This window comes from Athene noctua, chromosome 3, assembly GCF_965140245.1.
Source record: "Athene noctua chromosome 3, bAthNoc1.hap1.1, whole genome shotgun sequence".
Lineage (NCBI taxonomy): Eukaryota > Metazoa > Chordata > Aves > Strigiformes > Strigidae > Athene > Athene noctua.
Window position 1 is genome coordinate 8,901,171 of NC_134039.1, and position 14,534 is coordinate 8,915,704.

At 38.4% G+C, this 14,534-nt stretch overlaps 1 protein-coding gene across 1 annotated transcript in view; it reads left to right on the forward strand.

The window, feature by feature from the left end:
* The window catches only part of CRACR2A (calcium release activated channel regulator 2A), a 52,964-nt gene that overhangs the window by 8,559 nt on the left and 29,871 nt on the right, over positions 1–14,534 (forward strand). Inside the window, exons 3-6 of the mRNA XM_074901242.1 lie at positions 1,862–2,030; positions 3,545–3,691; positions 10,597–10,687; positions 13,513–13,608. Coding sequence (XP_074757343.1) covers positions 1,862–2,030; positions 3,545–3,691; positions 10,597–10,687; positions 13,513–13,608 — 503 coding nt within the window. The remainder of the gene's footprint in view (positions 1–1,861; positions 2,031–3,544; positions 3,692–10,596; positions 10,688–13,512; positions 13,609–14,534) is intronic.

Consider the following 14,534-nt stretch of genomic DNA (forward strand, 5'->3'; position numbering starts at 1 on the left):
GTATTTGTATACATTGATTATATCCCTGAACCTTCTCTTTAGACTAAGCAGTCCCGGCCCTCTCAGCCTTTCCTCATATCAGAGATACTTCAGTCCCTTAACTACCTTTTGTTGGGCTCTCTCCAGTATGTTCCTGTCTTTCTTGTACTGAGGAGCCCAGAACTGGACACAGTACTCCAGGTGTGGCCTCCCCAGTGCTGAATAAAGGGGAAGGATCACTTTCCTCAACCTGCTGACAATACTCTGTCTGATGCAGCCAAGGATACCATTAGCCTTCTTTGCAGCGAGGGAAGATTGCTGCCTCCTGTTCAAACTGGTGTCCACCAGGATTGCCAGGTCCTTTTGTGCCAAGCTGCTTTCCAGCTGGGTGGCTCCCAGCATATTTTGGTGCATGAGGTCGTTCCTCCCAGGACTTTGCACTTCCCTTCGTTGAATTTCATGAGGTACCTGTCAGCACATTTCTCCAGACTATTGAGGTCCCTGTGGATGGCAGCACAACCCTCTTGTGTATCAGCCACTCCTCCCAGTTTGGTGTCATCTACAGACTTGCTGAGGGTGCACTCTGCCCCATCAACCAGGTCATTAATGAAGATGTTAAACTGGACTGGACCCAGTATTGATCCCTGGGGTACAGTCACTGGCCTCCAATTAGACTTTGCACCACTGATCACCACGCTTTGGGCTCAGCCATTCAGCCATTTTTCAATCTACCTCACTGAATGCTCAACAGCTTGATGGAGGCCTTACTGAAGTCCAGGTAGACTGTATCTGCTGCTTCCCCCTCATCTACCTGGCCAGTTACTTTATCATAGTTTATCAGGTTGGTCAAGCATGACTTCCTCTTGGTGAATCCATGCTGACCACTCCTGGTGATTTTCTCATCCTTAATGTGTCTGGAAATGGTTTCCAGCATTAGGTGATCCATCACCTTCCCAGGGGTCAAGGTTAGGCTGACTAGCTTGTGGTTCCCTGGGTCCTCTTTCCTGACCTTCTTGAAGATAGGAGTGACATTTTCTTTCCTCCATTCTCCTGGTACATCTCCCAGTCACCATGACCTATCAAAGATTATCAGGAGTGGTGTCACAGTGACTCAAGACTGGCCTCATAGCGACATGTGCCAGCTCCCTCAGCACTCCTGGGTGCATCCCATCAGGGCCCATGGACTTATATATGTCCGGTTTACTTTATTCCCTGACCTGACTGATCCTCTTCCACCAGGTGTACATGTTCCTTGCTCCAACCCTTCTCTCTCATCTCTGGGATTTGAGTTTCCTGATGACCAGTCTTGCTAGTACAGACAGGGGCAAAGGAGGCATTCAATACTTCCGCCTTTTTCATGTCCTCTGTAACCAAGTTCCTCATCTCATTGAGGGACAAATTTTCCTTAGTCTTCCTTTTGTCTCCTATGTACTTAGAGAAGCCCTTCTTTTTTTTTCTTTTTTTTCCCATATCCCTGTCCATATGCAATTCCATTTGGTCTTTAGATTTCCTAACCACCCCTGCATCCCAGACAATGTTTCTGTATTCCTGTTTCCTCCCAGGTTACCCATCCTTGCTTCCACCCTCCGTGCTTTCTTTTTGTGTTTGAGTTTGTCCAGGAGCTCCTTGTTCATCCATGCAGGTCTCCTTGCTTTTTTGCCTGATGAAGGCATAGATGAAGGGATAGAACTCAGGGATCTTCTTGCCATGCCTCATCCTTTTGATGTTTCATTATACTCCCTTTTCTTGTAAACAAGTTTAGCTGTTTCCCTCACAAATCATATTTACTGTAAAATTTGATCTTTAGTACATTGCTGTTCAGTGACATTGCTTCTCATGGTGAATTGTAAAAATGCTAACATATGTAATTTCTAATTTTTAGGTCAGTTTCTTTTGGGACAGATTGCTTTGAATAATGAAAGGATGCAGCAGTCAGAAGGTGAAACATCCCACCCACTTAAATGCGAAGAGACCATGAATGATGATGAGGATGAAGAATTTCAATTCTCAAATCTGATGGATCGGCTTGGAGCTAAAATGGTTTTGGATGAGTGAGTCTCCGCAGCAATAGTAATAGCTTGTATGATCTTTTATGATTCAGCTCTGGGTTTGACTTTAATGGAATACAAGGTGAATGACAAGAACCAAGGCTGTTCAGTTATGCAGTGATTTTTAAAAGATCAATTTTCTTGGTTGTCAAAGATGATAAAATGCCATTCAATTTCCAAGAGCAAGACTATTGTACTTCATGCATATGAAACGTGTGTTTGTGCATGTGAAAGCTATACTGTTAGCCCACCAACGTACCATGAGTTTTGAACTTACATAGTTATTAGCATGTAATCCACAGATGCCACTGATTTTCAATCAAACAGTACACAATGACTGCTTTTTTTGGAAAGAGCTGTGTTTAAAGTGTACCAGTTAACCATAAGAAAGAATGTTTTCTTCCCTTTTTCTCCTTTTTCTTCCTTCTGTGCATAATTGCAATTGTGATTGCTCTAATAACACTACCTCTTTCAGGACGAGGATGACTCACTCTAAAACACAAAACCCAAAAACTGCTTCTAAGAGCTTCTTGTGTGTTGGCCTGACATTCATTGGTCAATCACAATGAATGTTCTAGATCAAAAAACATCATGGGGTAAAAATGGGAGAGAATCTGGACAGAGAGGACAAATGTTTTGGAAATGCATAAGTGATCCTTACCATGAAATAAAAGTGCACATCAGTGCTTCTTTTCACCTGACTGCCTGTTACAGGAAAGAGATGATTGTCAGTCATCCTGAAAGGTTTTCATTATGAAGAGATTTTTATCACCCACTTTTTCTGTCCTTTAAATATAGAACTCTTTTCTGGCTAAGTTCAGGCTTACAATGCACGTGGAAGAGAATGAGTCAGGAAGAAACAAACAAAAGAAATTGTTCAGGAGAATTTTGGCAAAGTTTTAAAAACCTGTTATTGTTCACAGTAGAACATCTTTTTTCCAGTACCTGCTGAACAGATTTGTAAACAAAACATACTCCTGGTAAATCTTTAAATCAAAATTTTCAAGATTTCATGTTCTGATTTTTGTAGCAGTCCCACTGTGAAATTAAAATGGGTTGGAAATGAAAGAAAATAGTGCAAATGCAATTTGTTAATTTGTCTAAGTAACTTAGGAGACCGAGTCTCATTCATATCTCATGAGGAATTGTTTTTGATTAGCCTTCCCACTGTCCCCTCCCTACTAGATTCGTGGGAACTTCTTCTAATAGAAGTGATGGGATAGTACAGTGTATCTCATCTGTCTCCTTATCCATTCCTGTTTAGATGAAATGTCTGGCAAGTCACCCACTAAACAAGCAGTTCCTGTGATTCTCTGCAGTCATGCATGGCTGAACTTTGTGATGCATTCTTTTAATAAATGCAATTTCCACCATTTCCTATCTACCTCATCCTTTTCAAATCTGGCACTGCTTAAGGAGCCTGGGTTTTTAATAAGCTTTGTGTTCTGACTAGTGATGCCTTGAAGCCTTCATCCACTAGGATCTTGTTTTAATGAATCCTTTATGTCTTCTTTCAGTGAGAGTGATGTGAAGCAACTTTGGTTGCAGCTGAGAAAAGACGAACCTCATTTACTTTCCAGTTTTGAAGAGTTCCTGGTCAGAATTTTTTCCCAGCTCCAGGAAGCAGATAATGAAAAGAACGAGTTGGAATGTGCTCTAAAAAAGTTAGTATTTCTCTTTGTTGTACTGTCTGTGTAGTTTTACAATTATCTTCCCTACTATTTGAACCTTTGAAATAAACAAGGTATTTCAGTGCAGAACTGAGGACTGTAATCACAAGAGTTCCCATAACATAAAGTTTTATTAGTCATGAAGAGTACCAGTAAAATTATTTATAATGTGGAAGTAGCTGAATCTAGCTTTTCTCTTCCAGTTAACAGATTTTGTTGACTGAAAGTCTTCTGCAGAAGTCTATTATTGCATTGCAGTTTTAAGGCAGTATTAAGCAATTAACTTCTAGTTAATCAGTTTGACTCCAGAGGACAGTCAGATTTACCAGTAAATCTGGTAAATTGTCTGTGTGCTTCGCAAATATTGCATGCAGAAAAGCTATAAATCTGAATGAACTGGCCAGAGAAATGAGAGGTTTAAGATGTTAAAGGAGCCCAAAGCACTGATACCAGTGAAAATGTAAGTTAAATACACACGTAAAGCAAACATGAAATATAGTAACCAATATATATTGGTTTTATATATAAAAACATTTATAATGTGTATATATATATAAACAAATATATAAAATAGATATGAAAGCAAATATATAAGTACTAAACATTAATAGATCATCCTTTAATGTGTAGCTGTGTAGAGGGAAAAAACCCCTGTGATACTAAATCTAAAGAGAATGCAAAATAATGCTTATAGTTGAAGTTCTCCTGTATTTTTATTATAAAGTGTCACTTCTGAATTTTACGTTCTTACAGATTGAGTAGTAAAGGCAAATGCATTGTTGAACATTTACTTCATTTGTTCAGCACTCTCTTGGGCATTCTGGGAATGTAATAAGCTTCCGAAGAAAGAAAAAGACTAAAAATATATAGTCATTAAAGACAATTGGTTTGTATTGATAGCAGCATTTTCGTCTAAGTCTGCAAGTGTGGTTTTAGCCTGCAGACAGCTAGTCAGTTTGCAACAGCATAGAGGTAGTTGTGCTGTCTGTTTTAGACTAGAAAATTATCAATAACCATGTGTGCTGAAGGGTTTGTTTTGTGATTTTGTTGTGGGTTTTTTATCAGACCCTTGTCAGTGTTTTGGGGGGAACTGTATGAATAAATTTGTCTGTTTAATAGCTGTGATCAGCACAGAAGCGCATCTCCTGTCCAGTTTATCAAGAGTGAATTTGATTAGTGAAAACATACACACATGCAGCCATCCCCCACATTTACATTATTCAGAATCAAACCTGCATTCAGAGATCCTTTGAATATTAGCATGGACTTTAGTCTACCTAATGTCCCTGCCTGCACCCTGGGCACCTTACCTATTCTTTGACTTAGACCTTGGGTCTTTCCAGATTTGGGTCTTCTACTCTCTGGCTGGTTCAGCTGGATTGAAATTTGCTACCAGAATTTGTTCATTTGCTCACTTATTAGCAATCACAGATCCTTCAGATATTAGCATGAGGCTCTTGTAAGTCCATCTAATGGCCATGCTGAGAACCTAGTCCCTTTACCTGCAGTCATCAGCTCAGACCTTGAGTTTTTATGGATGGAGATCTCCTCCTTGCTGGCTAGTTCAGCTTCAAGTGTGTTTGTGAATAACACCCATACAGAATAGACATTGAGTTCACACAGTTAGAAATAGGATGTGTTAAGAAGATATATAGTATAGGGTGTGATAATCAGACACAGGGCTTGACCAGACAAATACACTAATCATCGGATGCTTACACTTGACTAAGCCACTTATCCTCCCACTTCACATCCACCTTAGTCCCTTTCTCTTTGTCTCCTTATAAATAAAAAACATGTCCCTAAATATTTTTTTGACATTGGCTCCAGTTTTTCTACATCTGTATGCAAATTTCATATTTCTGTTACTGGTACTTAAGTAATCTTGATTTATATGGTGTTACTGATGTGGTTATCTAGATGCTGTTTTCCTTGGCAAGATTCTTCTCCCCAAGAGGTGTTGAATAATAGTGTCCTTCAGGTAGTCTAAGGTTGGCAGTCTACTGCACAATTCCTCCTAAAACACCTGTGAAAGCCATCACCCATCAGGGTGCTAGCTGTAACTGTTGTCAGTTTCTCGCTGTTATTTCTTATATCCAGCAATTTCTCATTAAATGCCCAGTAATTTCACATGCTTTGCCGTTTTAGTTAACCCTCAGGCTAAGGCCTGGTCACCTTGACACTTTAACACTTAACCTGTACCAGTGTTAATATGTCTCTTACAATCCTGTTCTCATAGAACTCAGTAAACTTACAAGTAAGCTTCTAATGCATATCTATAACATGCGGCATGATCCTGTGTAGAGGAAATTTGTTGTAATTATTGGGTATTACTCAAAGGCATAGGGTTGATCTCCCTGTGAATTTTTAATTATATATATGTGTGTGTGTGTATATATATATGAGCACATACATTTAAAGAAACCTTCTATATGCCAAATAAGTAGCTTTTAAATAGTCTTGAAGAAGAGATTTGCGTATTGTACTGTCTACTGCTGACCCTCTTACAGATACTAGGATTTTTGTACGTAAATTATGACACTGTGCACACTCAGTGTGTGACTGGTTTTTTGTTACTTGGTAACAGGTCATATTTTTTTCAGTATTAAAGGTCTCTTTTATTTGTATTTCAGGTAAAATGATCCAGTCTGATTTTGTCAGATATTAACTTCACCTCAGTTTTATATTTTATTTTAAGCAGTTAAAAGAATTGTTCGAGAAGAAACTTAAAACCTACCACAGTGATCCCTTAGTTAAATAGTTTCAACAAATATTCCTAGCAAGATACCAGATATTTCATGATACACTCCAGAAGAGGTCTGTCAGTGCATCAGACATATTCTGTATGATGGGGATGTTTCTCCTTTTAGGTGATCTGTACTCCTAGTTCATTAGAACAACAGCCAAAATACTGCTAATGAGTTTTTATATGGAAGTCAATATACTTTAAGGAAAATGAAGCAAATAGCCACACTCTTATCCCAGAAATGGTGGTGTTCTCCTCACTGGTGTTTGTAATCATAATGATAATCGTAATGATAAATGATTACAAACTGATGATGAGCTGTTGCCTATATTTGTAGATTTTAAGGCAAGATGAAATTATGAGGTTTAAACCCTCCCCTTTTATAAATACTCATTTGCTTCTTTATTCCTTTTCATTTAAACAGAAGTGAGAGACTTTTACTACACTGACTTATCAAACTAAATACTGTACATATATCTGGTCTGGTGCTGGAACAGCTGAGCTGTGCACTCAAAGTCTGGACTAGTAGCTCCTTATATTCTTCCATTTTGGTTTTGGCATTTACACAGATAGAGTTTTTGTTTGGCGGAGTAAATTAGTTCTCCTTGATTTTCTGATATTTGTATTTAATGGTAAGTGCTAATTTAAAATTAGCTGTCTTCTTAAATGCAGCACTGGTGGTTTTTAAATAATAGGGTGATGTACTGAGTAGGCAAAAAAGTGGTAAATTAACTTCATTGTAGATAAATGTAAGGAAGATAAAATAATTTAAGTCATGTTTACATGATACTGAGCTTGGAATGGGCAGTTACAACTCCGGACAAAGCCCTTGGGGTCATCACAGAGAGCTTCCTGGAATCATCAGTTCAGGGTGCAGTGGCAGCCAAAAAACCCCAGTAAAATGCTATACATGATCAGGAAGGGTACTGAGAACATGACAAAGGATGTTTTTGCCACTGCAAAATCTTGATGCACCCACATCTTGAGTACTGAGTGAAATACCCGTCTCTGCAACACAAGAAGAATGTAGTGGAATGAAGAAAGATACAGAGAATGGCAGCTCAGTAGTTAAAGGAGTGGAACAGTTATTCTGAGATAGCTATCTTTAAAAGGTAGGCTCTACTGAGCAAGGAGGTAAAGGGTGGGATGAGATCTGATAGACCTTTACAAAAATGAGACCACTGACTAGGCTAAATGAGGAACTTTTTCAAATCCCTAGTAGCAGAACCAAGGGGCATTTATTAAGGCTAATAGGAAGTAAGCTTAAACAGGTGAGAAAGAGACCTTTTTCTTCTAATAGCAGATAAAATCTTCAACTGCCATTAGCCCTGTCTGCTGCTGTGTTTTGCATTTGAAAGACAAACCTAGTAAAAAGGTGGACTGTGCTTCAAACAAGAGAGTTCTAAACAAAGAAGATAAACATAAGGGTAAAGGAGAAGGGAAGGATGAACTGACTTCTCACTGGGTTAGCACGGGACAGTGTCAGAGTACACCTTCTGTGGAAGAAGAGGAGAATCAGTGTCTCAGATTAGTGCACAAAGTGCACAAATCACTATATTCTTTTAAGGGAAAAGAAGAACCATTACTACAAACTGCATGAACAGCAGTTGTGAAACTCAGACATTTCACATTGCAGCTACATGAACAGGCAGAAATTAAGCCCTTGAGAGGGATCCTGAACTCATCATGTGAACTTAGTGAACTCACATGACATTCCATTTTGGTTAATGTGCTCTGTCTCCCATTCGTTTCCATCTCTGTTTATTCCACAGCTTACTGGAAAGAGAAAGATCACGTTATCCATTACTGCTGAAATTATACAATTATGCATTGAGTAAAACTGAATGGTATGATCCCAGGAAATAGAGATTTTGTATTTTCACATAACAGTGATATGCCCTTACGGCTTTTAACTGTTTTTCTACTTGTGGGGAATATTTACCAGCTAATGTATTGGATTATTTTTTCTGCTGCTTGTTAATTACATTACTTATAATTGTGTCACAATTTTGATTGTAACAGAGTACTAATTTATCTTTCTGTATAATTTGCTCAGAGTTAAGAATGGTAGACCATGAATGACATGCTTGGGGATATTCAGCCTGCAGAAATGGCATGTCCTTATGTGCCAGACCAACTAAAAAGATTCCTCATCTAGAGGTACCTCCTGGATGTAGTCTTGTTTGTGCTGCCAATATCCTTTGCTTCCATACACATATGAGGAAAGAAAGATCTAAATCAGCAACTTAATAATATGGGACTAAAGTTATTCTTCCTGTCACACAGAAGCAAAGAAAATCTTTATGATTCCCATGGAACCACTGGTTGCTGTGCAATGTGTTCTGCCTGTACAGAGTTACAGGGTATTTCAGTATATAGTCAATCTAGCCCTGATGAAAGTGACATTATACTGCATGAATACAGTATTTTTAAATATGATCTTAGCATCTCTGCCATACCTTTCTAAATAATTGTTAATTCTTTATGAATTTGTGTAATTTTATTCCATTGATGAGTGCTAATTTCTTATGAAGCATTTTCTTAGTTATAATTAAATAAAATCTGAGATCAGAACATGACCTGACTTTACACTGTAAGGGGAGAAAGGCAGCAAAAAGGGCTTCTGGATTTTCTGTCACTCTCTCTTTGAAGTATTGCAGTCACATGAAGAGGCCCTTGTCTGGGCTGCTTTTCTCACCTAATCAGAGTTTACAAAAATCTTAAATGACAGCAATTGTTTTCCTCAGATTAGTGTAGCTTGATATTTCTTTACTGCTGCTGTAAATCCTGAGCAAATGCCTTCCTCCCCACATTTTTTCCTGTGACTGAAAATGCAAGCTGGCAATGTCAAGTGTTCTGATGTTTGAAAGGGAGAAAGAAAGACTTGTTTCTTACTCTTCTTAGCGTAGGTAAATTTTGTGAAATTTCTTTCCAGTTGGCTTAGTTTTAACTGAGAAGAGTGAAATAAGTGAAAACATAGAATATGGAAAGCATTAGGTATGGAAAAAAAAAAGTAGATACCCAGATTACAAAATCAACAGCTTTTTTTTCTACTGTATATTCCTTCTCTTGCTTTTACTGAGGTGGATGCCCTAGGAGATTATGTACTTTATTTGTAAAAGAAGCATTCTGCAGATTGCTTAAGGAACAACTCTAGCAAGAGGAATGTGAGGGAATACATGGTAGTGTCATAAAGGCCCTATTAATCTATTAGAAGTCTTTCTAGGATGTCCCCTGAGTTTGATGCAAAGTGGTTTTTGCTTTTCAGTTCCTGGATAGGATATAGGATATAGGATATAGGATATAGGATAGGATAGGGTAGAATAGAATAGAATAGAAAAGAATAGAATAGAATAGAATAGAATAGAATAGAATAGAATAGAATAGAATAGAATAGAATAGGAATAGAATGAATAGAAGCTGAACAAAGCATCTGGCTTGTTTCCTTTCAACAGTTAAATTTTTTCTGCTCAAACTAAAGCATCTGTTCAATGTGATCCTTCATGTATCAAACTGCAGTGGTATTAATTGCCATATTCTGTTGGAAGAAGTGAGCTTTGTAGGTCTTCCTTTTTTCTAGTCAGATACACTTGTACGCAGCATATTTATTTCTGTTGTTCACCTGAGCTTTTCAAATTGTTTCATCAAAGCTGTTAGAGGCAGTAAGGCAGCTTTCAAGAAGGACTTTGAAAAGTCTGTTCAAGGTAAAATGTCTTAGACATGATAGAAATACCTCAATCAATGATCTTGGATAGTGAACAGTGCAGTTCCAGAGTAAAAAAAAATGAAGTTGCAGTGAAAATACTTCTTTTAACTGGCAAACTTAGGCTCTGGAATTCTTAGAATTGTCACTAGGAAGCTCTGTTCCTTAAACCTAACATTTAGTAGTCATCGAAACTGCATAATGAACATCTGCTTTATATGGAAACATCAGATGTGTAGCTTTATTAGGCTTTGAGCAGTTGAAGCTTTCCTTTCATGAGAAAAAAAAAATCTGTGATTTTTCCTGCACAAAAATTCCCATTTTCTTAACCCTAGAACATTCTCTGGAGTCTTGTGTGAAGGCAGAAATGTGGGGCTTAGCTTGTCATGTGAACCGTGACTTGAAGTAATGCTACAAAGCACCACTCAGTATACTTTTATCTCTTACTAGGAAAATTGCTGCTTATGATGAAGAAATTCAACATCTCTATGAGGAAATGGAACAGCAAATCAAAAAGGAGAAAGAGCAGTTTCTCTTGAAAGTGAGTGTCTCTTTGTTGTTGTGGGCATGGATTCTGCTCCCATTTCTAGTGGTTTTGTACTTATTCTGGGTGTGAAATGTAAGTCCACAAAGTGCATTTCACAGCAGAATAAGAAAAAGGGTCATTTACCTCACTGCTACTTTTGTACTGATCCAGGCTCTGCAGATTCAAACTAAGTGAATTGCTGGATGATAGGAGCACTGATGTCCTGTGCTCGGTGGTTGGCATACAGTAGTGGCTGGCATTCTTTTGAAAGTCAGCTGAACTACAGCCTCATTGTATTATTGATGCTGCTATGGGTCCAGCTTCTGATCACAATTAGGAAAAATGCTCTTTGAGATTGTTCAGAGCAGCACTAATCCTGTTGAGTTCTGCAGTCTCTGCTTTTGGGGAGGGAATAAGTTCTCACTGAAGAGCAACAAGAGATGAATCAAGTGATGGTAATTTCTGAAACCACCATGGCTATTTGCAAAGTAAACACAGGTCAGATTCTTTTGTCATTGCCAAGGTGTGTGCCGAGCACCTGACAATTAATTCCCTTTTCTTACAAAGTCTCCTTTAAATATCCTCTACTACTTTCATAGTTGTTCTCTGGATTTTTCTGTCCTGTTTTTTTCTCCTAAACCAAGGAAACTAACAAGAACTCGCAATATTCTCCAGGAAAGAGTCACCTTAGAATCATTTAGGTGGGAAGGCACCTCTGCTGCTCCTAACTTTCAAACTAGATCAGATTGCTCAGGGACTTGTCCAGTTGAGTTTTGAGTGTGCAAATGATAGAGGTTCCACAGCTTCTCTGGGTGGCCTGCGACAACCAATCAAGGCTCATGCCTTTTTGTTGTCTTTAAGGCAGTCTTAAATTAAACCAACATTTGATTTCAAAAAATTCGCGGTACACAAAATGTTGCCAAAACTAGTGGATATCCATCAATTAATGACTGCCTCCATTCTTGGTCAAATATGATATCTAAAAAAATCCTTTAGTGATCCAAATATATGAAGTATTTTTTGTTTTCTGACATAAAGTGTGTTAGGGCAAAAAGAGCGTTAATTAGCTGTCTAAGGAATCAGACTTTTCACTTGCTTCACAGGGTAGTGAACCTGGCTTATACATTTCAAGATTTTTCCATTCCAAGCTGAGAGCAGTTTTTAATCGTGGATGAGATGAAGCCTTTATGCAAAGTTTGTGTATCAGCTGAAGGATAAAAAGTATTTGCAACTTTGCCTGACAGCAGTTGTTGTGGAAGAAATATTTTATATGCTCTTAATAGCCCACAACTGAAGCTGTATTGAAAATCCTAAAACAACAAAGGCTTTTCCATTAGCAATGACTGTTGGATCTCCTAATTAGTTGTATATTTGAGGTAAAGCTATTTCTTTCAAGCTTTTTCATTAAAGCTTCCCACTGAAGCCAGCATTCAGAAGCCAATTCAGTCAGCATTCACATTAATTTGTCAGACGCTCAAGAAGTATTGTTTCTTGGCATGACTAATTTGGGGAGATCTGACTGTTAAATTCTTTCACTAATGCGAAGTCTCACAAAGACTTTACAGCCTGGAGAGATGCATTGATGTGATATGAAAGGGGAATTATTATGGCCTGAATGAAGAGCAGTTCTTGAAGAATACATGTAAAGAAATTGGTAAGATGCAGAGTACAAATTGTAGCTATTTATGATACTCAATACCCTGCTGACTGAAGGTTGTACAAAAGGGGCAGTTAGTCTCTCTTTTTGACTTGGTTATATATTCTTTTACATAAGAAGTCAGTTAACATGCATTTGATTACCCTATTACATGTACTGCTGAAGGGGAGAAGCATGTAAGAACCATTGCTGTCTTGAAGGAATTTTTATTTTTGTTTAGAGGCATTTTCCTGGGAACCTTAGAGAGTAGAAGCCTGTTGTGGAGGAATAGAACATACTTTCAGCTAATATGAATTGGGTTCTGGAACCCAGTTTTACTGAGGGGAGGTCTGAGAGTTTGTCTGGGCTGAGGAGTGTCTGAAGGAATAGTCTCAGATAGGACTGGGAGTTCCCAGTGATTGCAGGATACTTAGTGGACAGGTTGATACAGTTGCTAAATGAATTGCAGAGCCTGGAGCCCAGATCACTTGCTTATACCAGTGGAATGTCTGTGACAAAATGTTGTTAGTAGCAGGTATTGTTTCTTTACTTCAACCTGAGCTGCTTGACTGTGTGTCAGTAGCTTCTATCTCCCATGTCAATCCTGGTATCTTGTGTGTGAGCTACTGTATGACTCCTTAATAATTTAAATTTGTCTAGGTTGTTTCCATCAGTGCATTTCCATCACTTCTCTGTGTCAGCAGTTGTCTGATTCAGGAAGCCAGACAGGCTGTAAATTTGCAGAAAGGTATTCACTTTTTTGCTAGTTTTTTTCTGCTTGTTTAGCTCTCTGAAGCAGCTCTCTGCTGCAACATGAATGCTAGTGTGTAAGAGGATGAGAGTATGTGTATCTGGAGATAGAAGGATGCATTCTAGCTTCATTGATTTAGGTTGACTAATCTCCTAAGGCTCCTACCTAAGATAGAAGACTTCTACCTCTGCTTTGTAGACTTGATGCCTACTCACGTGCAGTCAGCGTGTCCTGTAGCAACTGCAGTCATTGAAGTTGCTGGACTACACCAGTTTACAGAAGCTCAGAGTTGAGATTCATGATTGATACCGTCCCTAAACTGAATTCTATCAGTAGCTCATTACGTTCACTGTGAAAAGCTTGCCTGTTATTTTCGTGCCTGATTCCTTATGTCTCCTCCTGTTGCCACAGTTGTGCTGTTCTGTTAATCCATTTCCTCTTTGAATTTTGCAGGACACAGAGAGGTTTCAGTCCTACAGTCAAGAACTGGAGTGCAAGCTCCTTTCAAAAGAACAAGAACTGGAACAATTGGTTCAAAAACAGAAAGGGGTATTAACTGATATCCTTCAGAGTTTAAAAAATGATCATTTTTATTTGTTCATACGATTTTCTTTAGGTACTATTTTAGGTCCCAAAAATGCAAGTTGGTGTGATGTGGTGGAAACTGTGACCCTGTGTTGCTTTTGTGTCATGAATGTAGATACCTGAATGCGTTTAAAAGTGAAGTTATGACTGCTAGACTTCTACACGTGTGCTTAGGAAAAATATTACCATCTATTTCTAAAGCAGTTTTCCTTTTATGTTGATAAAAAATATGCTCCAGGCATTTTCCCCAGGTACTAGGTTAATTTTATGAAAATGTAGCAGAATTCCACTGCCTTCAGTGTTCTAGGAACTGGCTTAATGCCTAGATAGCTCAAGAGCAGAGAACAATGATTTGGGTCTTACAGTATACACCTTTGCTCAAAGCTTGTACCAACTACACATTTACTTGTTTTGGATGATTCAGCACTATGAACTTGAAATGCTCTCTCCTGAACAACCTGCTCCTCATACATGTCTCTGTGATAACAGTTTTATAGCAGTGCATGGTTCTCTTGCATGGTAACAGCTTGTCAGGTTCCCATATTAAAGCCTGATATGTTTTACTTCTTAAAATGCATGGCCTGCTTGGGGAAGCAGAGTATTTCTGTATGTGTGAACTTGTAAAGTGTCTCCAAGGTCAGTACATAAAAGACTGGTGATAGGGAAAGGGGTTAACACTGGAATTTAAAGGGCTGAAATGAAATGCTGTGAAACCAACTTTCTCTGTGCAATATGAATATAAAATACATGTAAAATTTCTTTTCCTGTCAGCAGTGCTTAGGGGTGCCAGTCCTGGGAAGTAGGAGGGAAGTAAGAGAGGAAGGGGTGAAAGAGGAAAAAGAAGTTTGAGGGCAGTTTCCTAGTTATGTGTAGTTTTTAGATCCTCTTCT